General features: G+C 44.6%; 1 protein-coding gene across 7 annotated transcripts in view; it reads right to left on the bottom strand.

The window, feature by feature from the left end:
- GLT1D1 (glycosyltransferase 1 domain containing 1) overlaps nt 1-25,588 on the bottom strand; it is a 169,597-nt gene that overhangs the window by 130,543 nt on the left and 13,466 nt on the right. For all 7 annotated transcript variants that reach the window (XM_082418300.1, XM_082418305.1, XM_082418303.1 and 4 more), the window contains 2 exons: nt 12,107-12,255; nt 7,364-7,469 (listed from right to left, as the gene is read on the bottom strand). In XM_082418300.1, the coding sequence (XP_082274426.1) occupies nt 7,364-7,469; nt 12,107-12,255 (255 nt within the window). The remainder of the gene's footprint in view (nt 1-7,363; nt 7,470-12,106; nt 12,256-25,588) is intronic.

Raw genomic sequence — 25,588 nt, 5'->3', positions numbered from 1 at the left:
AAAGACAGAAAACAAGAGGGACTTCCTTGGTGGTGCAGTGGTTAAGAATCCGCCTGCTAATGCAGGGGACACGGGTGCCAGCCCTGGTCTAGGAAGATCCCACATGCCGTGGAGCAAAGAAGCCTGTGCGCCACAACTATTGAGCCTGCGCTCTAGAACCTGTGAGCCACAACTACTGAGCCTATAAGCCACAACTACTGAGCCCACGTGCCACAACTACCGAAGCCCGTGTGCCTAGAGCCCACGCTCTGCAAGGAGAGAAGCCTCCACAATGAGAAACCCACGCGCTGCAACGAAGACCCAACGCAGCCAAAAATAAAATAAATAAAATAAATAAATTTATTAAAAATAAAAGAAGACAGAAAACAAGATGCACTAGAGAGGCAAGGAACTTAGATAAAATTCAGGGGCAGGTGATCCGGTCCACTGGCTTCGCCAAAGGAAAACTAGGCGAAAGTGTTCAAGATTTACTGAATGTTCATGGGTTAGGAAAGTTAATGTCCCCATTCATCGAGAAATGGCAGTTTCCAGAAGCAGGACTGGGTACACGTGGAATGAACCAGGAACATCTTATGGGGCCAGAAAGTAGAAAGCGCTCAAAACATGGCAAGGGCTTGTCGAAAGGATGCAGGAGTCAACAAAATATCTCCAATGCCCATGGCTGGGGTGATTTGGGCACCAAAATAAGTAATAGGAGTGATGGGTAACCCATAGAGTCAAACAAAATAAATAGCCATGGGTCCGTGTTGATGTAACTAAATAACTGAATAAGTAAATGGGGTCAAACAGACAACTCCTCCTTATAGTAGAATTCCAATTAACAAATGTATGAGTGGTAGAAACAGAAAGTCATCAGTGCGCAAACAGTGCAGTAAAACTTGTTGCAACCAAGAACCATTAATAGGGAATTCCCTGGCGGTTGAGTGGTTAGGACTCAGTGCTTTCACAGCCGGGACGCGGTTTCTATCCCCGGTCGGGGAACTAAGGTCCCGCAAGCGGCACATGGTGTGGCCAAAAAAAAAAGAAAGAAAAAACCAGAACCCTTAATAGATGATTCCTCCCCACTGGCATGACCTGGAAAGGGGAGCTCACATCCCCCTGCCTGTGTCTTCTCCAAGCCTTCCTTCTTCCCCCTCCCCACTCTCCCAAAACCAGCCACCAATCGCAGACACAGCCAATTGCATGCCTCTTACTTAAGGGAGAAATACGGAATCCTTCCCTTTGGGTAGAATAAACGTGAGCAAGCAGGACCAGACCACATCAGACCTTGCATCTGAGCCCAGTAGGGATCGGACTGCTGACATCACTTATGAGATGCTCTCCACGCCCCCCGAACATTGGCAAGAAACACAAATAAACTGTATTCTGAGGGCATCAACTATACTCCAAGAAACGGGGATAAAAAGGAGAGAAAAGCAACTAAATAGCAACTGCAAGGAGAGTGCAGAAACCTTCCTTTGTGGAAAACTGCAAAAATGAGAAACTTAAGAATCAAACAAAGAACAAACTATGCATGTAAACTGCCTGTCACAGTTCCTGGTCCCTAATTCATTTAACATCTGACAAACATCTGCTATTATTATTTTCTACTAGTACTAACACCACTACTGGGACTTGTGCAAAACATTAGGGCACCCCATGTGGCCAGTGAACAAATTATTTGACAGCCTAAAACTTTCAGAAAAAAAAAGACCCCAAAAGCAAGAAGAGCCATCGAACAAAGAATAAGGTCAATAACACAAAAGACCAAGCATTTTACCCCATAACAGCGTTTATGAATAAATGCACAAGTGCAATTCTCAAGGTGGGTTTTGTGGAATGTTAAAGCCGCTCATTTGGCAAGCGTGATGCTCTGCTTTTCGGTGAGAATGTCAGCTCCACATGAGCTGGAACGCTGCTCTGTTCATGGCCGCCTCCCCAGCCCCTGGAGTGTCTGGCACCCAGGAGACGGGCAAAAATACCTGCTGCCTGTATACGTGTATAAGTAAGAGAAGGAACAGTTCTGCCTTAAATTCCAACAGGAAGCAGGTGAGGGGGAGGGATGGGTGGAGAGGGGGAGGAAAGAGCAGGAAAATGTCCCAGGTGAGTGGAGCAGACTCTGTGTGCATGGTAGCCTGGCGGCTGACTGTGACCGTCCCCCACCCATGTGACCGTCCCCACCATCACGTCCTGCTCATTTCGGGACCTGAGATGAGGCATCAGTAGGAGCTACAGCGTCGGTTTAAGACGGCAGGGAAGGATGAGAGTCTTGGGAAGGTTCTCCTCAAAGGTGTATGTGAAAATGTTTTTGGAGTCAGAGGGGTGAACTGGAGCTAACTTGAAAGACATGCCACTTATTCCAGGGCCACAGATAACACGGTCTTTCTTGTGGCTCCTCATATAGAAACAGTGGCCCTGGCTTTACACCCACCTAATAGATTACCTTTTAAGAGAGTTTCTAGCCCAAAGATCCTTGGAAGATAAAGATATTTAAAATAACACATTTCTACCATTTGCAATAGCCAAGACATGGAAACAACCTAAGTGTCCATCGACAGATGAATGGATAAAGAAGATGTGGTACATATATACAACGGAATACTACTCAGCCATAACAAAGAATGAAATAATGCCATTTGCAGCAACATGGATGGACCAAGACATGATCATACGAAGTGAAGTAAGTCAGACAGAGAAACACAAATACCATATGATATCATTTATATGTGGAATCTAAAATATGGCACAAATGAACTTATCTACGAAACAGAAACAGACTCACGGACGAAGAGAAAAGACTGGTGGTTGCTAAGGGGGAGGGGGGTTGGGGGAGGGATGGAGTGGGAGTTTGGGGTCAGCAGATGTAAACGATTATATACAGAATGGATAAACAACAAGGTCCTACTGTAGAGCACAGGGAACTATACTCAATATCCTGTGATAAACCATAATGGAAAAGAATATTTAAAAAAGAGTGTATATATATGTAAAGCTAAATCACTTTGCTATACAGCAGAAAGTAACACAATACTGTAAATCTACTATACTTCAATAAAAAATAAAATAAAATAAAATACTATTTAAGGTAACATAAAAAATAAAATAACACATTTTTTAGGAAAAATATAAAAGTACCACTTTTGCACTTTTGCTTGAACACTGCCAATTCAAAACATACTTACTTTGACATAGAATTCTATTTGTCAAAAACATCTTTAGTAACACCGTAGCTCAAAAACCATATGAAATTACCAACATTCAACCAGTTTTGACCTACAAAACAGTAATTTCACGTGCCATTGATTCCATAATCGTGAGAGTATTTGTGAGGCAATTCATTTCATACAAAGTCTCTTTTGCTCATTTGCTTGGCAATGTTAAGTTTTTCTAATATGCACCTGGATAAGCCTTCACTAAACAATTTCCACAAATTTCAAATACTCCTTATTTAATTTTGGTGTTTATAACTACCAAATACTTATTGTAATATTCATAAGCCAACAAGTGGATGCTAAAATAAGTTCGCATACTATACCATACAGGAAAAGTTTTCAATACTAAAAAAGTTGAAAAATATACCTTATAGGGAAAATATAACTATTTAAATGAAACACTTGTTATAAAGCTAGACAAGTTCAATGCTTTGTTCTACAGAAAAGTATGCTGTATTGTGTCGGACAAGAAATCTGTGATTCACGCAACTTCCCTGCCCACTAACTCCAATCAATATCCCCAAATAAAAATCAATGTGTGTTTTAATAACAACATAATGAATAATGCTAATGATAATATCATAAGATGAATTCATTCCATATTGTTTCTCCCAAGCAGAATGATTTTCCTTCTATGAGACAGTGCATTACAAACTGCAGGAATCTAAAGGCAATAAATTTTTAGGGTGTAAGAACAACAAGAAGAAAACCTATAATGATAGATCACCTTTCAAGGTGAGCCAACACTGCTTTAATACCTTCATCTGTTGTAAAACACACACACATACACGGAGCGTACTCTCTATTTTAAAAAGGTTGCATTTCCACATTTATGTCCAGGAAGTCTTCAGGAAGAAGCAGGGTCCTGAAATGCAATGCCATCTATTTGTAACCCTAGTTTTAAGGGGCAAGATTGACACCTATCTTTCCCCACCAAAAAATTAGGCTGCGAAATAGAACCTGGGGTTCTGTCCTTGGTGTGGATCAGAAATGGGACAGTTACATACCCTTGAAAAAGTCTGGATTCCCACAGCTTCTCAGACATGTGAGGGTTACAGACGAGCCACAGAAAATTCATGGTTAGTATAGCTTTGTTATACAGCAGAAACTAACACACCATTGTAAAGCAATTATACTCTAATAAGGATGTTAAATAATAATAATAATAATTAAAAAACAAAGAAAGAAAAAAGAAAATTCATGGTTGGCCACTTACCGGGGACATGGAAGCAACCTAAATGTCAATCAACAGACGAATGGATAAGGAAAATGTGGCATGCACATACACTAGAATACTTTTCAGCCTTAAAAAAGGAGGACATCCTGACATCTGCAACAACATGGATGAACCTGGGACACATTGATGCTCAGGGAAACAAGCCAGATGCGGAAGGACAAAGACGGTAGGATTCCGCCGACACGTGGAATCTAAAGTAGTCCAACTCATGGAAGCATGGGAGGGGTTGGGAGAGGGGGAAACAGAGGGAGGGGAAAACAGGGAGGTATTAGTCAAAGGTCACAAAGTTTCAGTTGTACAAGATGAATATGCCCTAGAGCTCGCCTGTACAGCAGACAGCCTACAGGTAATAATACTGTATGTAAACAATTTGATAAGAGGGTAGATTTTCTGTTAAGTGTTCTTATCATAAAAATTAAAATAAAATAATAAAAATAAAGAAGGTGGGAGTAAACTTTTGGAGGTGATGGATGTGGTTACAGCATAAATTGTGATGATGGTTTCACGGGTGTATACTGATCTCCGAACTCATCAAGTAGTGTGCGCTGATTATGTACAGCTTTTTGCATGGCAATCATTCCTCAGTAAAGTGGTTAAAAAATTAATAAAGCAGTGTGTCCACATTTTAAAAATTCATCACCTGGTTTGTTTGTTTTTTTCCACAATGATTCAAAAATTTACTAGAGTTGAAAGGATGCTTCAACAGTACTGGTTGGGTTTTCGGTAAGCTTTGAATTCAGGGTGATTCGATGGCAGGTGAGACTCTGATTCATCAGCAGCCAGTGGGTGCACGGGGGGCGGAGACCACGTCCACCCACGCCAACCCTTCCGTGGCATCACCCCAGAAAGCCTGCCAAGAAGAGCGCTTTGCTTTGCTTTGGGTACGCATGTATGTTTCTTCTTTCGATTTCATTAGCTCTTTTTTTCACAATTTTTATATGAACAGAGAGGATTTGTATGTTATATGATGTTAGTTATTATGACTGTGATTGTTATAAAGAGAAAATGGGGTGTTTTTGTTTCCCCACCAAGCCTCCCAGTTCGCTCCAGAATGCTGTACAGATATTATCATTTTCTAAGAATGCCTCGACACGAAAAAGGTTGGGAAGTACAGCTCTGGGTTCTCAGCCAGGGGCGATAACTACCCCCATCCCAGGGGCTAGCAATGTGGGCAGGTGTGTTTAACTGCTGCAGTACCTGGCAGGTGCTGTGGACACGCAGGGTCCAGAGTCAGGGACACGCGGGGCAGCCCCACAATGAATAACTATCCTGCCCAAAATACCCACACTGACCCCACTGAGAAACCCGCTCGCTGGTCGCTCTCACAAACGGTTTATATATAGCCCAGAAATCCGTATAGGTTAAGAGTCACGTCAGAGAGATTCCACTTGACACAACTAGAAACATGAAAATTACCACAGAAAAAATCTTGTTGGTGAAGGCAAATATACAGTAAAGGTGGTAAATCAGCCATGTATAAAGCTAGTAGGAAGGTTAAAAGACAAAGAGTAGGGGGCTTCCCTGGTGGCGCAGTGGTTGAGAATCTGCCTGCTAATGCAGGGGACACGGGTTCGAGCCCTGGTCTGGGAGGATCCCACATGCCGCGGAGCAACTGGGCCCGTGAGCCACAACTACTGAGCCTGCGCGTCTGGAGCCTGTGCTCCGCAACAAGAGAGGCCGCGATAATGAGAGGCCCGCGCACCGCGATGAAGAGTGGCCCCCGCTTGCCGCAACTAGAGAAAGCCCTCGCACAGAAACGAAGACCCAACACAGCCATAAATAAATAAAATAAATAAATAAATAAAATTTTTAAAAAAGACAAAGAGTAGGAAAATCACCTGTATTCCACAATCTACATAGTTAAGGGAGATGCAAAACTAAAAGATGTAAAATACGACGTAAAAAACAGTAAATGTTGGGGGGAGCAGGGTGGGGAAGTAAAAAGGCAGCACTGTGAAAATGTGCTTGAACTTAGAGACCAGCAAGTTAAAATAATCACATAGATGGATAGACAGTAAATACAGTATGTAACTATGTAACATCTTTGTATGGTGACAGATGGAAACCAGACTTATCGTGGGGATCATCTTCAAATGTAGACACATACTGAATCACTATGTTGTGTAACAGGAACTAACATAGGGTTGTAGGTCAATTATACTTCAAAACCAACCAATCAAACAAACAAACTCAGAGAAAAAGAGATTGAATTCGTGGTGACCAGAGGCGGGGAGGGGGGAAGGGGCAATTCGATGGAGGCAACCAAAGGTACAAACTTCCAGGTATAAGATAAATAAGTCCTAGGGATGTCACGTACAACATGATACATATAATTGACCCTGCCGTATGTTACACGTGAAAGTTAAGCAAGTAAATCCTGAGTTCTCACCACAAGGAAAAAAGGGGTTTTTTTTCTATTTATTTAAATTTGTATCCATACGAGATGCTGAATGTGCATTAAACTTACTGTGATCATCGTTTCAAGTACGCAAGTCAAATCATTATGTTGTACAGCTTAAACTTAAACAGTGCTGCATGTCAATCGTATCTCAAGAAAACTGGAAAAACTATTCTGCTTGGGCAAACCTGATGCAAAGTCAACCCCAATTTGTGTGCTAATAAAGCTTGAGTTTATCCATCTCATCTCTTAGCAAGAATTCTGTTTCTTCCACCACTCAGAACATTCTAAGAACATTCTACAGTCCAATATTAACTGTAGTCAAAGAACTATTCAAGTGAAATAACTTGTTTACAATGACTATTTGTGGCAAAATAAACAGGCACCAAATGAAAGATGAACAAAAAGAAAGAAATTGATTCTACATGGTAAGATGTAAACCTCCCAAACTACTGGTTTCCTCTGTCTTTTTGTGTCAGTGAATTTCATCCAAAAGGGTTAGATGCTTAACTCCTGTGAAATTCTCTTAAGTATTACCTGGCTTCTTCTAGGACTTTTCCCATCACTTTGTTTTTTTCTCCATGCTTAACGTCTTCATTTAAATCAGTTCCACCAAAGATGATTCCAAAAGGAATTCCATGACCTGCAAAATAGGATAATTAACAAAGCACAGTTTACCTTTGGAAACACCCCTCGCTAACCATTCCAAAGCAACGATATCAAAAACTGAAGTTCCCAGAACGTAGGGAGCATATTTGGTTGGTTGTTGAATTTTACCCAGCTCTTCTGAATAGAACAGGTGTCACTGTTATGAACATGACATGGGGTTAATCACGTGAGACAAGACAATTTTAAATCAATTTGCTTTCAGTTTTAACACATGAAAAATGTTAGCCTCCATCTATCAAAGCCAAGCGTATCGTTCAGAAATGGGTTAATCTGGAGCTACTGGTGTTCATGACAGAAAAAGAGGGCTTCAAATTTAGACCTGCTGTTCATAATAACAGTCACCGTGCTGGCAAGGAACCAAGAGGGAGAGGAAAGAGACACAGACTGTGTCTTCAGGCACACACAGTACAACAGCAATGATAAAACGTGGAGGGCACAAATATATGGGAACCAAAAATACTGGAGATGCTGCACGTGTCAAGTGGAAAAGGACTCCCCCCCGGGAGCGTATTTATTCTGAATGAAGGGCCCTGGGCTGATGGAAGGCACATTCCCTGGCTTGGTCATTTCACAAGGCACCAAGCGTGCACAGATCAAGTTAAACTGTGCTCATCAAACAGCGCTCCCCAGAAGGACTTCCAGAGGTCAATAAAAATTTCAAAAGAGCAAAGGCAAACCACTAAACAGATCTAACTTGAGTTCATACTGGGGTTTCTCAAACAAGCCATCTCTACTGAGATTCAATATGTAAGTGGAAAAGGTACAGATCTTTCCTTGTATTTGCCTTAGAAGTGTTTTGTCACGCAAATGAGCAGATTCTATCTTTTTTCTTTCTGGTGAAGTGCCTCTCACTTCACTGCGAAGAATTCAGCCTTCAGCTACTAAGCACACCAATAACACACAAGAGGTACAGAAAGGCTGTAAGTAAAAAACTCAAATGAAAACTTTAAAAAAAATTTTTTTAAGCAAAAAAAAATCAAGTGCATTTTGATTAACACAATATGTGTGTAGGAAAACAATAAAGATACATTTCTCTGTACAAAGAACACCTGTGAAAGGATGAACAGAAAAAACCTAGCTGCTGTTGCCTCTATAGAAGGGACCCTGGCGGTCCAGTGGTTAGGGCTCAATGCTTTCACTGAGGGCCCAGGTTCGAGCCCTGGCTGGGGAACTAAGAGTCCACAAGCTGCACGGCGTAGCCAAACGAAAAAAGAAGGAACCCGGAAGACGACAGATCTGGAACAGGAGAGAAACTTACTTCTCTTCTCTCTATAACATTTTATACCGTTTGCATTTCTTACTATGGACTGGTGTGACCTTTTCCAAAAATACAAAAGAGCCAGGCAGACACGGAAAGGCGAGTGTGGTAGAGATGATTCCTCTTCTGCCATGGGCTTAGACTTTGGGGGATGCTGAGATAGGGTGAATGATTTTAGCACGTGGGACAGACATGAATCTTTGGGGACCAGAGAAAGGTCTGTGGTAGGTAGAATAATGGCCTCCAAAGATGTCCATCTGTAATTCCTGGAATCTATGAATATGTTACACAGCAAAGCAAACTTAAGGTTTTGACTAATCTCTTCCTCTGTTTCTTGTTCAGAACATGCTTTAGGCTTGAACCTAAAGGAACAGGCAGCATCAGGTGTCTGATTAAGAAGCCAGGTTCAGGAAACCACGAGATTTTTTTCCCAGCCAACTACTGGGACTGACCAATTTTCAGCATAAGCACTGATTCGGAAAGATCGCTAAGTTATGCACTTAAATATACAAAGTAAGGCCTGTATATGAAGAGAGGGTCCAATTTCCTATGGGTGGGAAGCAGGAGAGAGAGCTGGAAGATTAAATAAGGTTTGATACAGTGCAGGGAAACAGGAAGTCACCTTTAGCAATGAAATGTCTGAAAATTTCAGAAGCTGACACATTTTGCTGAGTGAAGTGTTATCCCTGTATGATGATTACTGTAGGTAATTTGGGGCCTCAAGTGACATACTATCTCCTGAAAAGCTGCCACTGCCATGTCATTTAATTCATATTTGGAAAAAGCCACTCATGGCTCAACAACAAAATTATCTGTCCTGCCTCTACTCGGTGGCCGCTGGGCTCTCAGTGAAGTCAAATTGGCCTTGGGAGGGTTAAGAAGAAATATCCAAAAATTGTAGCTAAAGCCAAGAGGATGACTGCATGCACATCCTTTCGAGGTCCAAGGAAGCAGTGTTTTTTTGTTTTTGTTTTTATTTTTATTTATTTATTTTTGGCTGCATTGGGTCTTCGTTGCTGCATGCGGGCTTTCTCTAGCTGTGGCGAGCGGGGGCTACTCTTCGTCGTGGTGCGCGGGCTTCTCACTGCGGTGGCTTCTCTTGTTGCGGAGCATGGGCTCTAGGTGCGCGGGCTTCAGTAGTTGTGGCTCGCGGGCTCAGTAGTTGTGGCTCATGGACTCAGTAGTTGTGGCTCGCGGGCTCAGTAGTTGTGGCACGCAGGCTCAGTAGTTGTGGCGCACGGGCTTAGTTGCTCTGCAGCATGTGGGATCTTCCCAGACCAGGGCTCGAACCTGTGTCCCCTGCATTGGCAGAAGGATTCTTAACCACTGCGCCACCAGGGAAGCCTGGAAGCAGTGTTTAAAGGTCCCCATGGATTCGTTTTCTAAGAGAAGGTACTGTTGTTTGACCTCAGTATTTACTATTAATTAAGAGCTCATGCTCTGTGAAGTTGCATCCAATACTTTGCAGGCAGAGATGCAAATCATTTTGCTGCAGTTGTAATGGTTTATGTTAGAAGTCAATTTGTCTGGGCTAAGGGAGGCCCAGAGAGCTGGTAAAACATGATTTCTGGATGTGTCTGGGAGGATGTTTCTGGAAGAGATTAGCATTTGAATCTGTAGCCTGAGGAAGGAAGATCTCCCTCAACAATGCAGGTGGGCCTCACCCAATCCGTTGAGGGCTTGAATAGAACTAAAAGGGGGAAGGAAGGGTGAATTCATGCTCTCTGCTTAAACTGGGACATCCATCTTCTCCTGCCCTCGGACATCACCACTCCTGGTTCCTGGGCTTCTAGACTCAGACTGGGACTTACACCATCAGCCCCCCAATTCTCAGGCTTTCAGACTCGGGTTGAATGAAACCACCAGTTTTCCTGGGTGTCCAGCTTGCAGATGGCAGACTGTGGGAATTCTCAGCCTCTATAATCACATAGCCGATCCCTATAATAAATTTTCACGTACATATATGTGTGTGTGTATCTATACCTACATCTGTATCTATGTCTATATCTATATCTCCTCTTGGCTCTGTTTCTCTAGAAAACCCTGACTAATACACCAGTAGAAAAGATAGCTCCCGCAACCCTTGGGACTTCCCTGGTGGTCCAGTGGTTAAGACTTTGAGCTTCTACTGCAGGGGGCACGGGTTCAATCCCTGGTTGGGGAACTAAGATCCCACATGCCATGCAGCACGGCCAAAAAAAAAAAAAAAAAGAAAAGAAAGCCCCAAAGCTTATGGGTTGATTGCCCTGCCGGACATAACCAGTTCTGCAGCCAACCTAATCCTAGCCTATTCAAATCTCAGTCCCTCCGTGGATGGATCTAGAGACTGTCATACAGAGTGAAGTAAGTCAGAAGGAGAAAAACAAATATTGTATATTAATGCATATATGTGGAACCTAGAAAAATGGTACAGATGAACTGGTTTGCAGGGCAGAAATAGAGACACAGATGTACAGAACAAACGTATGGACACCAAGGGGGGAAAGTGGGGGTGGTGGTGTGATGAATTGGGAGATTGGGATTGACATGTATACACTGATATGTATAAAATGGATGACTAATAAGAACCTGCTGTATAAAAAAAATAATAAAATTCAAAAAAAAAAATCTCAGTCCCTTAAATGCTCTTTAAACTGGCTTTAGCATCTTAGTAGTTTCTTCATTAATAAATCAGTTGAATAAACTCTCTCCTATGTGCTCACTTCTACATTTTGTGAAAGAGTCCCATTTTTAACTTTTGAAAATTAGACTTTGAGTTAAGAAATACACATCAAAAACATTCAGGATAAAACTCTTCATGCCGTAGGGACTTCCCTGGTGGCGCAGTGGTTAAGAATCCGCCTGCCAGTGCAGAGGACTATGGGTTCAATCTCTGATCTGGGAAGATCTCACATGCTGCGGACAACTAAGCCCATGTGCCACAACTACTGAGCCTGTGTTCTAGAGCCCGTGAGCCACAACTACTGAGCTCACATGCCACAGCTACTGAACCCTGCGTGCCTAGAGCCTGTGCTCCGCAACAAGAGAAGCCACCGCAATGAGAAGCCCGTGCGCAGCAATGAAGACCCCACGTAGCCAAAAATAAATAAATAAATAAATATTTTTAAAAAAACTTGTAAAAAAAAGACTCTTCATGCCGTAAAAACAGCTTCAGTGTATATGCATCCATTCTCAGTTGGTGTAGTTACATCGTTTTTAGAAAATTACTCCGTTTAGAAGAGCAAAGCAAAAAGAAGATTGTATCCCTTCCATTTCTGAGCGGGGATAAGCTGCTTCATGGATGTTTAAGCTGAAATCGCAGGCGCTCTGGTCTCCTGACTGCTAGTGCCCCACCTCTGGGGAAGGGGGGTTACCTGGCAGAAGTCTACCCCCTCTGTACAGATGAAGAGCCACAGCTGCCTCCAAGCTCTCAGCCTTGATGAAGCTGGAGATTTCGGACGGGCTTTCAAAGTCCAAGGCATCTTTCAGAATACACACGTGACCCGCAGCTTCTAGATGGTCCCTTTATCAAAAAACACACAGAGAGAGAAAAAGACAGGAGAAAAAAACATTAAAAGGACACAAGTTGCTGCTGTGGTTAAAACTGAAAACCAATCCAAAGATTAATCAAATCAAAAGTTAATAATACATATTTTCTGAATTGTCCTTTAGAGACAATCCACCTAAAATACCTTCATCCACCAGTCTCAGATACCAGGATTGGGACTGGGGCCATGGCTGCGACCAAGGCCAGCAGGATGAAGGGCTAATTCAGGAAGGCTTGGCAGCCTTGAGACACAAGGCACCCACAGCCATTTCCAGTGACATTTGCTGTATCAGAAAGCTCCCTTCTTTAATTCTTTGATTTCATTTTTTTCTCCTGTTTCTCCAAGTTTGTGTTTAGGCATCTGTGACTCAGTTTTTAATCAAGAATTCAAAAGTCACCCATTATCATTAGCTTCAAGAAATACTCCATGGCCTTTCCATTCTACCTCCCAAATATCTTTCAAATATGTCTCTTTTCTTCTCACCCCGGTTCAGTTCCTTGCAACAGAAATCTAAAATACAAATCCAATAAACCAAAAAGAAACTTCCTGAATGGCGGAAATAGCATGAGCAAAATCAAAGGGCAAATGAGAAACCGGGGGGAAAAAAAACAACTATTTACAACACTTGCAGAAGGAAAGAAGCTAATTTCATTAATATATAAAGAACCCTCATAAGTCAATAAGAAAAAAACTTAACCCAATAGAAAAATAGGTATCACCATAAAATTTCAGTCCATGCCAAACAAAACAAAACAAAAACAAAAAACCCCCTACAATTGGGCTTTTAAATATGAGAAATGGTGATCAACTTCAGTCATCCTTTTAATGTAGAAAATTTGTTAAGATCAAAAGTCTGCCTATGGCTTCATGAAATAAACATTCCTATACTGGGTAAACTGGTACAACCTCTTCTGTGGGCAAAGTAGAAACAGCTAATATATTTAAAATGCACAAACTCTGTGACCAAACAACTCCACTTCTCAGAACTGATTCTAAAGACACACTTGGATATCAGTACAAAACATGCACCCAAGAATAAGCACCGAGGCTATATCTGAAGTAGCAAAAAGACTAACACTGACCTCAGTGTGCATCAGCAGGGGACCAGTTATATTATGGCGCATATGAGGTACTCAGGTCTGATGCCATGAGAAGAGTGCAGATCACTGTGAAGTCATTTAGAATAAACTCCAAGACACATTGTTAATGAAAAGAGGACACATTGTTAATGAAGCGTTCTTCACAAGGTGAAGAACACTTTGTGCATATATAGTATGTGTGCACGGAACATCTCTAGGATACAGAAGAAATAGATAATAATGATTCTGTCTAAAGAGGACCAGGGACCAGGGTGGGGGAGAGATTATCTTCTCATCACACACCATTTTGCATGGCTGGATTCTTTGACCAGGTGCATATATTATCTTTTAAAATTGTTTGAGGTGCACGTGAATATACAACCAATCCAGCCAGGTTCATTAAAACCCTCAAATGGGGACTTCCCTGGCGGTCCGGTGGTTAAGACTCCGTGCTTCCACTGCAGGGGACGCGGGTTTGATCCCTGTCTGGGGAACTAAGATTCTGCATGCTGCATGGCACAGACAAAAAAAAAACTAAAAAAACAAAACAAAAAGCCTCAAATGGCTTGGGGTAGTCAGCCCAACTGTCAACTCCATGAGAACGGGGCCTGGATCTGTCTTGCTTACTGAATAAACTAACGGCTGAATGTGTCTCTGGGATCAAGTCCAAACGCCCTAGCCTAGCACACAGCACCCTTCATAGCTTGCATCCCCTGCGCAGCCAGGCGCATCCCACTCTTGACACCCTTAGCTCCAGTCCAGCCCTTCCACCTGCAGGACACCCAACGCATCATGTCTTCTGAGCCCCATGACCATGTCCCAACGTTCCCCAATGCCAGCTCCCTTCGGTGAAATCTGACAGCCCCTGCTCCTAACACAGCCGTCTCTCTCACTGTTTCCATTGTTCTCCAAGCCCATTGTTACCACAATCACTCTGGGATGCAGTTATATGAACAAGGCAGTCACATCGTACTTAGTGCTTCTATTACAGAATCAATAACCTACAAGGACGTACTATATAGCACTGGGAACTATACTCCATATCTTGTAATAACCTATAATGGAAAAGAATCTGAAAAAGAATATGTGTGAGTGTGTGTGTGTGTGTGTAGAGAACTGAATCACTTTGCAGTACACCTGAAACTAATGCAACATTGTAAATCAACTATACTCCAAAAAAAAAAAAAATTGGAAAAAACAAACAAAAAACTACAAAATCAGCACATAGGTGGCAATCAAGGACACTTAAAATTACCCTTGAAAATCTCTTAAATCATCCAGAAGATACTATAGTACAAAGTTTAAACCCAACATAGCCACCCCCCCCCCCCCCCCCCCCCCCCCCCCCCCCGCTAACTCCAGCAATAATAAAGATTGTTACTCTTCAGCTGAACACCAGATGGATTAGCTGACTTGCACTTAGGGGCAACAGTGTATCAAATAATAAGAGTAAACATAGAAGAATGAAGGATCTAGAATCTTTAAGCAAAATGACCATAAAATGACCAACCTGCTTATACTGTGGGAGCCTCAGGGGAACTCAGGACCTCTGAAGAAACGTTAGATTCAAATCCTCAAACCCGCACCCACTCTGGGGAATATGGTGAGAATCATCACTTACTCTATTACTGGAATGCTAAATTTTCTCTCTCTGTTTTCTCTTTTGTGTTGCAAATTAAATGCACAAGACTGCAGCTGTCACTGGGCCAAGAAAGAAAGACTAAGAGGCCTGGAGACTTGAGTTGGCTTCTGCTCTTGAAGCATGCTGAGTATCTTGATCTTATCATTTCCACTGTTAATGCTGATCCAAACACTGCCACCGCCCCACGCACCCCCGAACTCGTCTGGAAATGCTGATGGCAACTAACTGTTAAGCAGAGCCAAGACAGAAGCCTGCAGGCAGTCTAGCTATCGGCTCGCTTCAGCCTAAAAATACACATCGTGCAAAACTAAGGATGCAACGTGCTTCAGAGGATGGGTGAAATAATTGTTATTCCATCTTCTTAAAACTTTAAAATGAGAAGCCAAAAGTAAAAAGGTGTTGATAAATGGAAAAGAGACAATATGAATTCTACTTAGGAAATCCATACCTGAGAGATTTCTGGCTGATGCAGAATCTATAGGGTAGGGCATATGGGATGGGGGTGGTTAGGTACAGATAATGGCTCATTCTTGATTTATTAAGCCTATTTTCAAATGGCATTTCAACACTAGCTTTATTTATTTATTTATTTATTTGTTTTATTTATTTATTTATTTTTGGCTGTGTTGGGTCTTTGTTTCTGTTCTAGGGCTCTCTCCAGTTGCGGTAAGTGGGGGCCACTCTTCATCGCGGTGCGCGGGCCTCTCACTATCGCGGCCTCTCTTGTTGCGGAGCACAGGCTCCAGACACGCAGGCTCAGTAGTTGTGGCTCACGGGCCCAGTTGCTCCGCGGCATGTGGGATCTTCCCAGACCAGGGCTCGAACCCGTGTCCCCTGCATGGGCAGGCAGACTCTCAACCACTGTGCCACCAGGGAAGCCCAACACTAGCTTTATGATCTCATTAATATTCCAAAATAGTTTTTTTTTTTAATCTTAATTCTCTATGGACTGATACTCGAGCCTTCTTTCCAGTTGACTTGTAACACCTTTAAATTGCTCTGTCCTGGTTCCTTCTGAAACTGAGCAGGACCCTGTGGGGCTCCTGGGCACAAAATCCTTTCTGTGTCCCCCGTTTCTTGTTTGCAGGAAATAGGCTTCATTCAGCCTCCACAACCTTCCCTGAGTTCCAAAGGGCAGGTTCAAACAGTCGCTAATCAGGGAAGGGAGGGGATGCAGAGACAGGGGAGGAGGAGTCAGGACACAGTAGTGCAGCCTGGGGGCAGGGTCCTGGTTGGAGATTTTAATCTGGAGACCAGATTAAAGGAGTGCAGGCCCTGCACACACCCGAATCCTTATCAGCAACCCCGTCCTTGAACCACTGCTATAAAACTCCTCACCAGGTATTTGAATTTCTGTGAAAAAACTTCCCAATTTTAAGTTTGGATTGGGACACACAGTTTCAAGGGCAGGAACCTGCTGTGTCCCCCTTTGCCTGGCAAAGCAATAAAGCTACTCTTTTCTACTTCACCCAAAACTCTGTCTCCGAGATTTGATTCGGCACTGGTGCACAGAGGCCGAGCTTTCGGCATCACTTCTGTGAGTGATAACTTGATTCAACTAATAAATTCCCTGAGCACCTATTATGTCCCAGGAGTTCTGGCTTATTTGGCTTAAGGAAGGCTTTTTATTTATTTATTTTTTTGAGAATGAAAGCATCTCCAATAAATTAAGAGGCTTTGAGCATGTTCCAGGAATTGACTGAAGCTCCTTGCACACCCCTGACCCAAGATTCAAAGATTCAGTGGGACCCTACCTGCTTCCACCCGGCTGAAAGCCATCCCCTTTAACTGAGTACACAAAAAAGCTTAATCATTTGTGTGTTTAACTTATGTGAATTTCCATAAACTATGACGTCTTGATTAAAGAAAAAAAAAAAAAGATAGCAAGAGAAAAAAAAAAAGATAGGGCAGGCAACGCGAATTGCATCCCATTCCATAGCCATGAGCCCCTGCATGCTCCTGAGATGGGAAACAGGGGTCTAATATTCCTTAAGGCCGTCCCACGCTGTGGGCCTCTGAGCGTGAACAGCTGGCTGGGACCAATGCTTCTCACAGGACACAGCACCTACTGGCAGCCCAGTGATGTCCACCAAGGCTCACCTGGGGGGGAAACAGTGTCATGTCACTGGTGGGGCGAAGTCACCTGTGTTGAACTGTGAAACGTTACCCTCTGACGATACTTCAAGACTGTCTGATACATTAAAAGAAACGATGCTGGTCTTGAATCCGTGGTGGAGCTCAGCGAGATGAAGGTCTTTGTGCGGATGCAATGCCCGCGTGAACCCGTGAGCCCCAGTTCGGAAAGGTAAACTGCACAGAGCACTGTCCCCCTTGCCTTTCCGTAAATGAAGTGAGATGATAACACATTTGCAGGACATGGTGTTACCGTGCATGTTATCTTTGTGGGTGTGTTTTGTAAACAGTAAAGTGTATCTACTTTTTTAATGCAATTCTACTGGGATTCCTGTACTCAAGAGAGTAACTGTTAGGAAATCACTCTTTTTAAAAGGAAGCAAAAATACAATCAAAAAACAGGCAAAGCGTCTAGATCAGGTCTCAAACCCAAACGTCTGCTGAGCTCAGACTGCTGAAATAAATGAATGGGGAGACGGGGGGCGGTGGGGACCATAAGGCATGAGGAGCCCTCCCCCAAACGGGAGAGACAGGTCCCGTCTGCAGGGGTCAGTCGTGCACTGTCTAATTAGGCAAAGTGGGCCAGCGGCGCACTGCGGACGTGGCAAGTCTGAACAGAGTGGTGCTGAGTGTAAAATAAACATACAGCTCATTCGAAATTTCTGTGCTGATGACATGCTGCAATGATATTTGGATGCACTGAGTTCATGGGAATGTATTACTAAAATTAACTTAATCTGCTTCTTTCTGCTTTGTGTAGTGACTACTAGAACGTTTTAAATGACACACGCGGCTCCCTTTATGTGTGAACACGCTGGATTAAATCCTCTTCAGCTCTAGACAGCGGGTACCATGAAGATACCGTCTCATGGTGGCCAGTTCTGCCAGTTTGCCAAGAGAAGCCAGGTATTTGAATTTCTGTGAAAAAACTTCCCAATTTTAACCACCTCCCCTGCAAGTTATTTCCTGCTCCTTCAAAGCCAACAATGTTTGTTATTCCCTTAAGTCTTCAAAAGTTCACAGGTCTGCTTTTCCCCTTTCCTTTACGGATAAGAATCCGTAAAGCCTTCACTCTGAAACGTGTGGCCTCCAGAGCATCATTGCCATGTCCCCGCTTCCTGCAGCGTTGAAGGCCCCCGTCACTCATTTGAACGGGAAGCACCCAACCCCCGGATCCAACCACAGCACCCCACCTACGCACACTCTCACCCCGGGGTATGCAATCTGGGACTGGGGGCTGCACTCTCAGACACTCAAACTCACTGTTTCTGGCTGGGCTTGAACTGGATGGATGTAGGGTTGGGAGGTGCTAGGAAAAGAAAACCTGACAGGAGTGGGAAGTGGACCCAAGACACAGAGAGCCACTGACTCCTGTCCATGTCATCTTAGCTGCAAAATCACGCCTGAAGCCCGCCCCACCTCCAGACTTTTTATAGGATAAGCCGTGAAATCCCAGTCCTTGCCCAGGCCGATTGGGGTTGGGTTTTCAGTGACATGAGGCTGAAAATCTCTGCGAGGATCACAGACCAGCAGCTTAGAGCCTTTCTTGTTCGTTGATATAAAATCCACTTGTTGCATCTAGCTCCTTGTAAGCCATCAGAATCTCCGACCACAGCGGGTTATCTTTCCCCCATGCCCCTCCATCCCTTCCACGGCAACAGTCCTCTGACCTCAGAGGGTCCCAAAGCCCCTCCCTGTCTCCCATTTGTTGTTTGGAGAAAAAGGCTTTAGTCTCCTAGACCCTCCCTGAATTCCAAAGAGTAGACTCAAGCAGTCACTACTTAGGGAAAGGAAGGGGACAGAGAAACAGAGTAGAAGCAGTCAAGAAACAATAGTTCAAAACAACAAAAACAAAAATAAACAAAAAAGGAAAATATTTTTAAAAAAAGAAGAAGAAGAAAAAAAGAAACAATAGTTCAGTGATAAAACAGAGTCCTAGATCCTCCTGAAGTGATACAGATAACAATCTGATGCTCTCTTTGAGTTGTTCTGCAAGAACTAAGACCCCTCACCCAGGTGGAGGACGGTGACTACACACTGAGCGTAAGCACGTGGACCCCAGACTGGGTGGAACCAGAAGGCTGAGGATTGAGATTCCCAGAACAGCACTCCGTTACCTCCCCACCAACCAATCAAAAGAAAGGCATGCACCCTGCAGCCCTCATCCCAAATGTTGCCTTTAAAAACACTTCCCTGAAAACCATTGGGGAGTTCGGGTCTTTGGAGCACGAGCTGCCCATTCTCCTTACTTGGCACCTGCGATAAACACTGTACTTTCCTTCACCACAACCTGGTGTCAGTAGATTGGCTTTGCCGTGCATTGGGCGAGTGGACCCAAGGTTCGGTTGAGTAACACAGTGAGAAGTGGCCACTGCTCACTCGGCAGCACACGCCAGAGCCCCACAAGCATCTCTGACATCTTGTCTCTCCTCTGCTGCATCATCCCAGGTCCTTCCAAATCATGTTCGAATCTATCCTCTCCCTCCCTATGGTGCCACCTCAGTCCCTCGCCCTGAAATCCTGTTAGCATTCAATCCAGAGCCTTCACTGTGGCAATGATTTGGCTCACGCCTGCCAGGCCGGCTGCTCTCTCTTGCTGGCTCTTCAGCTGCCTCGGCTTCTCAACTCCACAAGCCCCTTCCTTCCTCAGGGCATCTGCACATACAGGTCCTTTGGCCAGGAATGCTATTCCCAACCTCTCTCCCTCTTCACCCAGCTAACCTACAGGTTTGAAACCCCAGCTTAGAAAGTTACTTCTCATACGCAAATGTTCACAGTGGCACTATTCATAGTAGCCAGTAAGTGGAAACAACCCAAATGTCCTTCAACTGATGGATGGACAAGCAAAATGTGATATGTCCGTCAACGGAATGTATTATTCAGCTATAAAAGAATTAAGTACTGATGCATTATGTAAAGTCCTCAGAAAGGACCACATAGTGTATGATTCCATTTATATGAGATGTCCAGAATAGGCAAATCCATGGGGACAGAAAGATTAGCAGTTGCCCAGAGCTGGGGCAGGGGGGATGGGGGGGTGACTGCTAATGGGTCTGGGGTGCCTTTTGAGATGGCTGAAAATGTTCTGAAATTAGATAGTGGCAATGGTGTGTGACTTTATGAATATACTAAAAACCACTGAATTGGATGCTTTTAAAAGGGTGAATTTTATGGTATGTGAATTATATCTCAATAAAAAAAACTGTATGAGAAAGAAAAAACGATTTCTCAGGGGAGCCTCCCAGACTCCCCCCTAGAACTAGGTCTGTCCTTTGAACACACTCTTACCAGCCAGCACTTCTTCCTAGCACTGATCATATTGTAATTAAATAATCTGTATGTCCGTGCTAGAAGGCTGGAAACTTCTTTCGAATGACAGGGCTTAGCACTGAGCTGATGTGCTAAAAATTCTCTGGTTGAATGGCTGCTGGCTTCCGCAGGGCTCACCTGTCCTTCCCTGGCTCCACGCCCAGGGTCTTCACAGTGCTGTGCCCACTAGAGATGCTCAATAATAAATATTCGCCAAATGAAAACAATAACCGACAATGATTACATCAGGGGGAGGAAAGGAAATAGCCTCTTCCCACTGACTTAATGTACCTCTGCAGTTTCTGAAACTGAGCAGGACCCTGTGGGGCTACTGGGCTCAGAAGCCCCTCTGTGTCCCCCATTTCTTGTTTGTAGGAAGTACGCTGCAGCCTCCATGACCTTCCCTGAGTCCCAAAGGGCAGGTTCAAACAGTTGCTAATCAGCGGAGGGAGGGGATGCAGAGACAAGGGGGGAGCAGTCAGGACACAATAGAGCAGGGGGATGGGATGAATTAGGAGTTAGGGATTGACATATAGACACTACTATGTATAAAATAGATAACTAATGAGAACCCGCTCTATAGCACAGGGAACTCCACTCAATGCACTGTGGTGACCTAAATGGGAAGGAAATCTAAAAAAGAGGGGATATATGTATACATATAACTGATTCACATTGCTGTACAGCAGAAACTAACACAACATTGTAAAGCAACTATACTCCAATAAAAATTAATAAAAATTAATTTAAAAAAAAAGAAACTACAAAAAGAACTATAAAACTATAAAAAAGAAACCTTGGGGCAGGGTCCTGGTTCCACCTCAAGGGATACACAGAACAATATCTTTGAGCTCTTCTGCAGAACTAAAACCCCCAACAAATGGAAAATGTTAACTACTTGATAAAGCAGTTTTCATTCCAGAGAGAAGGTCACAGTTTGATAACCTCTAGAACCACAGAAGCTCACCAGGAGACCACCTGAGGCCAGATTAAAGGAATGTAGGCCCTGCACACACCCTGATCCTTATCAGCAACCCCGCCCTTGACCCATTGCTATAAAACTCCTCAGGGACTTCCCTGGCGGTCCAGTGGTTAAGACTCCACCCTTCCACCACAGCGGCATGGGTTCAATCCCTGGTTGGGAAACTAAGATCCCGAATGCTGCGTGGCTCGGCCCAAACAAAGAAAAACTAAAGCAACTCCTCACCAAATCCTCCCAGGTCGGGACACAGTTTTTGAGGGCACTAGCCCACTGTGGCCCCCTTTGCCTGGCAAAGCAATAAAGCTATTGTTTTCTACTTCACCCAAAACTCTGCTTCTGAGATTCGATTTGGCACCGGGGCACAGAGGTCAAGTTTTCGGCATCATTTCCTTGGCATCTTCTAAAGAAAAAGTAGAAAACTTGAATAGGCTCAGGCTTTTTTCCTTCCCATATGCTTGGCACTCACAGCAGAATTCAAACTTAGACCAGCAGAAGGCAGCTGGGCAGTAGGGTCAGGGCTGCATTGGATGCCATGATGTTTGCCTTTCTTCCTTTTTTTTTTTTTTCCCTTCCAGTGAGTTTCCAGAAAGTCTTGTTTGCTTCTGTTATCTAAAGTGCTTCCCATTCAAATAAAAACTCTTTTATACACCGTTTTCCAGATGAAGAACCACAGAAGGAAGAACACAAAGTCACAGCCACTGTACAAGTGCTGCTCTCACTCGGGGACACTCACTTGGGTGCCAGGGCACTCACCCAAGCACTGACTTCTAGGACTCCCTACTCTGGACCTAGCAAGCCTCAATCCTTCACCTTTTCTTCTTTTCCATCTCCCTTTCTTTTTATTTTGTATGTATGTATGTATTCTATTTTAAAATATTTTTGGCCATACCTTGCGGCTTGCGGGCTCTTAGTTCCCCAACCAGGGATTGAACCTGGGCCCTTGGCAGTGAAAGTGCAGAGTCCTAACCACTGGACTGGCAGGGAATTCCCTTCTTTTCCCTCTCTCTTCCTGCATTTCCCTAAACCCTTAGCAGTGCTGCAGACAAACTCTAGGTGTGAGGCCCAGTAGTCTAGCAAGTCTCTGATAGTCCGGTTTAGAGCAAGGGGTCAGCATACCTTCCCTGGAAATGGTCAGAGAGTAAATACCTCTGGGTTTGCAGGTGGATGATCTCTGGCCAACTGCTCAGCTCTGCTATTTATTTTAGCCTAGCAGGAGGCGCACTTTGAAACTCTGATCTCCTGTTACCTCGTCACTAAAGCAACGGTGTGACTGTTTTGTATCTAGTTTTTTTACATCTATGACTTGGGCAATTTAAACTTCGACCTTTACTGTTAGCAACTGATCTGAACCCCTTCGCCTGGTTTAGAGGATTCTCAAGATTGCCTGGTTCTTCTGGAGCCTGTTGGCAGCCCCAGGGGATTCGGGGTGAACGGCGACCCGCGGGTCCCCTCGCTGCACCCGGCTTCTAGCTGAGTCAGGTGACACCATGGGGACACAGGCCAGATGGAGACGCAGACAGCAGCGCTGCTGGGCAGGCCAGGCTCCCTGATTCTCGTCCACACAAGAGCCCACGTAACAGTGCCAGCAAACCGCATACCCCAAACAGAGCTCCTTTTTGTTCAGAGGTGAAAAAACACCTCTGACGCAGGTTTCTAACATTTATAAGTGCTTAGGAGACAACCCCAGAGAGTAGGCCCTGATTAGGGTTTTAAAAATTCTAGCAAACAGCCCCTAGGTTAGAAGGGAAAGTTACCTGATGCAGGGCAGACTGATTATACCGAAGGATACGTAAGGTGCCACATAGACAATAAAAGAGTCCCTCTCTAGTTATCAATCCGCAGACAAATATTCCCCCCACATGCCTTCTCCATCACCTACACCTTCTAAAAAACTCCTAGACAGCAGAGGCCCAAGGTTACTACAAAGACCCCAATATACCCAGCTTTTCTTGGTTTTTCTCTCAGTATTTTCCCTCTATAACGAAGGAAGTTGTGGATTTTTTTTTTTTCCTCTTACTCCTGATGAAGTTAATTTGCAGATCAGGACCCACAAAGTGGAGGCCACCCCATGGCCCGGCTGATGTCACAAATCTCAGCGTTAAGTCAGTCTGTGTTATAGGACAGGCCTCATGGTCAAGGAAACAATACACATCAGTCACGATGCTCTGAGTCATCTTTGGCGGGGTCCCTGACCCTAGAGAAGTAGGGCCTGCTACCTTGTAAGGAAATCCCCGATGGCCTAGCCAGTCATGCCCTGCTTCCATGTTGTCGCTTCTGAGATTCTATAAAAACTCGCTCTCAGCCAAAATCCCTCAGAAGAGGGCTAGGCTGCTTGGGAGGCACTGTGCCCCCAAATCCATAGGCTGTTTTCCCTTGAATAAGGGGAATCAGCGTCATTACTAAATTGTATTCGTTTTGTCGTTTGACACTCTCCATATTCAATTGTCAAGCCCTGTGCGTTTCACTTCTTAAATATGTCACTTCCAAATGGCATCTCCTCTGCCACCATCCTGATCTACCCTTCAGGCTGCAGCCCAAACCATCTTCGACGACATATAAATCTGATAGCGTTTCATGGTTGCATCCCGTGCCTGGCACAAAACTGCAGGTCCTGTGTGACCTGCATCCTACCTGCCTCTCAGCCACGTCTGCAGACTCCCCCGAGGGCGGGGTTTGTCAGCCTCGGTACCACTGACGTTTTGAGCTCGTTCAGTCTCTGTCGTAGGGCTGTGCCGTGCATTGCAGGGTGTGTAGCTGCACGCCTGGCCTCTACCCACTGGATGCCAGGAGCCCCTCACCCCCAGTTGTGACAACAAAAAGGCCTCCATGTACTACTCCATGCCCCCGGGGGCAAAAGCACTCCTTCCTCCTCTGCACATTCTCTTGGCCTCTGCTCCCATGGAGAATCACTGACCTAGAACATTCTATTCTGCTAAGTTTGCACAACTCAGTTTGGGAAGGGATCCGCTCTTGCCCACATCCTACCTGCTGCCCCTCTGCCTGAGACACCCCCCAACACTAACCCTTCCCTGCCTTGCCAACTCAGGTTCATATTCTTACGAATAGCCCACGTTTATTAAGTGTGTACTAAGCACCAAGCCTGGTTCAAAACACTGAAAATGTATTAAGTCATATTTGATCCTCATAACAAGCCTGTGTGGCAGGTCTGAGCTGCCATTATGTAACCTGGCTTAGCTCTTAGGGATTTTAAGCAGGGAAGCCGCCTTGTGAAGGCAGGAGGTCTGCTCCAGAGCTTGTGTCTTTCTATCAGTTTGCGATGCCTGAACCGCCCCACGTCTAGCCTGGGGTGGTTCCCCAGAGCATCCTACACGTCCAGTCCTGTACGGATGTGCCCATCACAAGTCAGCATCGCTATTTATGTATCGGGTGTTCACTCACAACTACAAGCTTGAGTGTGCAAGAATAGACTCGTTCCTTCTTTTTCTAAGTCCCTTCTTAATTAACTCAGACACCCTCCCCTGCTAGACTGATGAGGACCCCGATCTTACTCATTGGAGGGGGGGGTTCCCTCCGCTGCTGCCCAGGGTCCCTGGAGGGTCTCAAGGGTCTTCCCCAGAGAACGTTTGAGGAGCTCCTCTGGTTCTCACTGCTTCCTGGTAATTGGCTCCCAGGGAAGTCTGTCACCATGGAAACCTCCCTCCCCCTCCCCTTCAGGACACCGAGCATCATTTCCTCAAGGAACCTAGGCTTTCACAAGACAGAAGATGTCTTCCAGCAACTTCCGCTTTTCCCTTTTTCTTCCCCCCCCACCTCCCAGCCATCCTTCCTGAGTGAAGGGGAGACCAAAGCCTGGCTCTGAAGAGAGAGCAAAGCACAAAGAACAATCTTTATTCCGCGTCATGCACAGCCAGGAAAACACAGAACAAAGTAACTAAAGGGCCCTGCACCCTGCTGAATGTCCGTGGAAGTGCCCGCCTGGCTCCCCTGAGGGACCTTTGGTGGCTGCAAGCCTTTGGAAGATTCGGGCTCCGGTGTACAGCTCGAGTGAGGAGTGGGGTGTTAAATAATGGATGTTCTCTCTAGTTTCCACAGCATAAACTACGGGCGCAGGCTCTGCTGGGCTGGCCCCTCTCTCCCTCTGGCCTCCTTTCCGTGCCTTAGTCCAGAGAGCATGGATTCTTTCTGTTTCTCAAGCCTGTCAC

The sequence above is a fragment of the Balaenoptera physalus genome (genome assembly GCF_965194825.1).
Source record: "Balaenoptera physalus genome assembly, chromosome: 12".
Taxonomy (NCBI): domain Eukaryota; kingdom Metazoa; phylum Chordata; class Mammalia; order Artiodactyla; family Balaenopteridae; genus Balaenoptera; species Balaenoptera physalus.
This window is presented reverse-complemented; position numbering and strand designations above follow the sequence as displayed.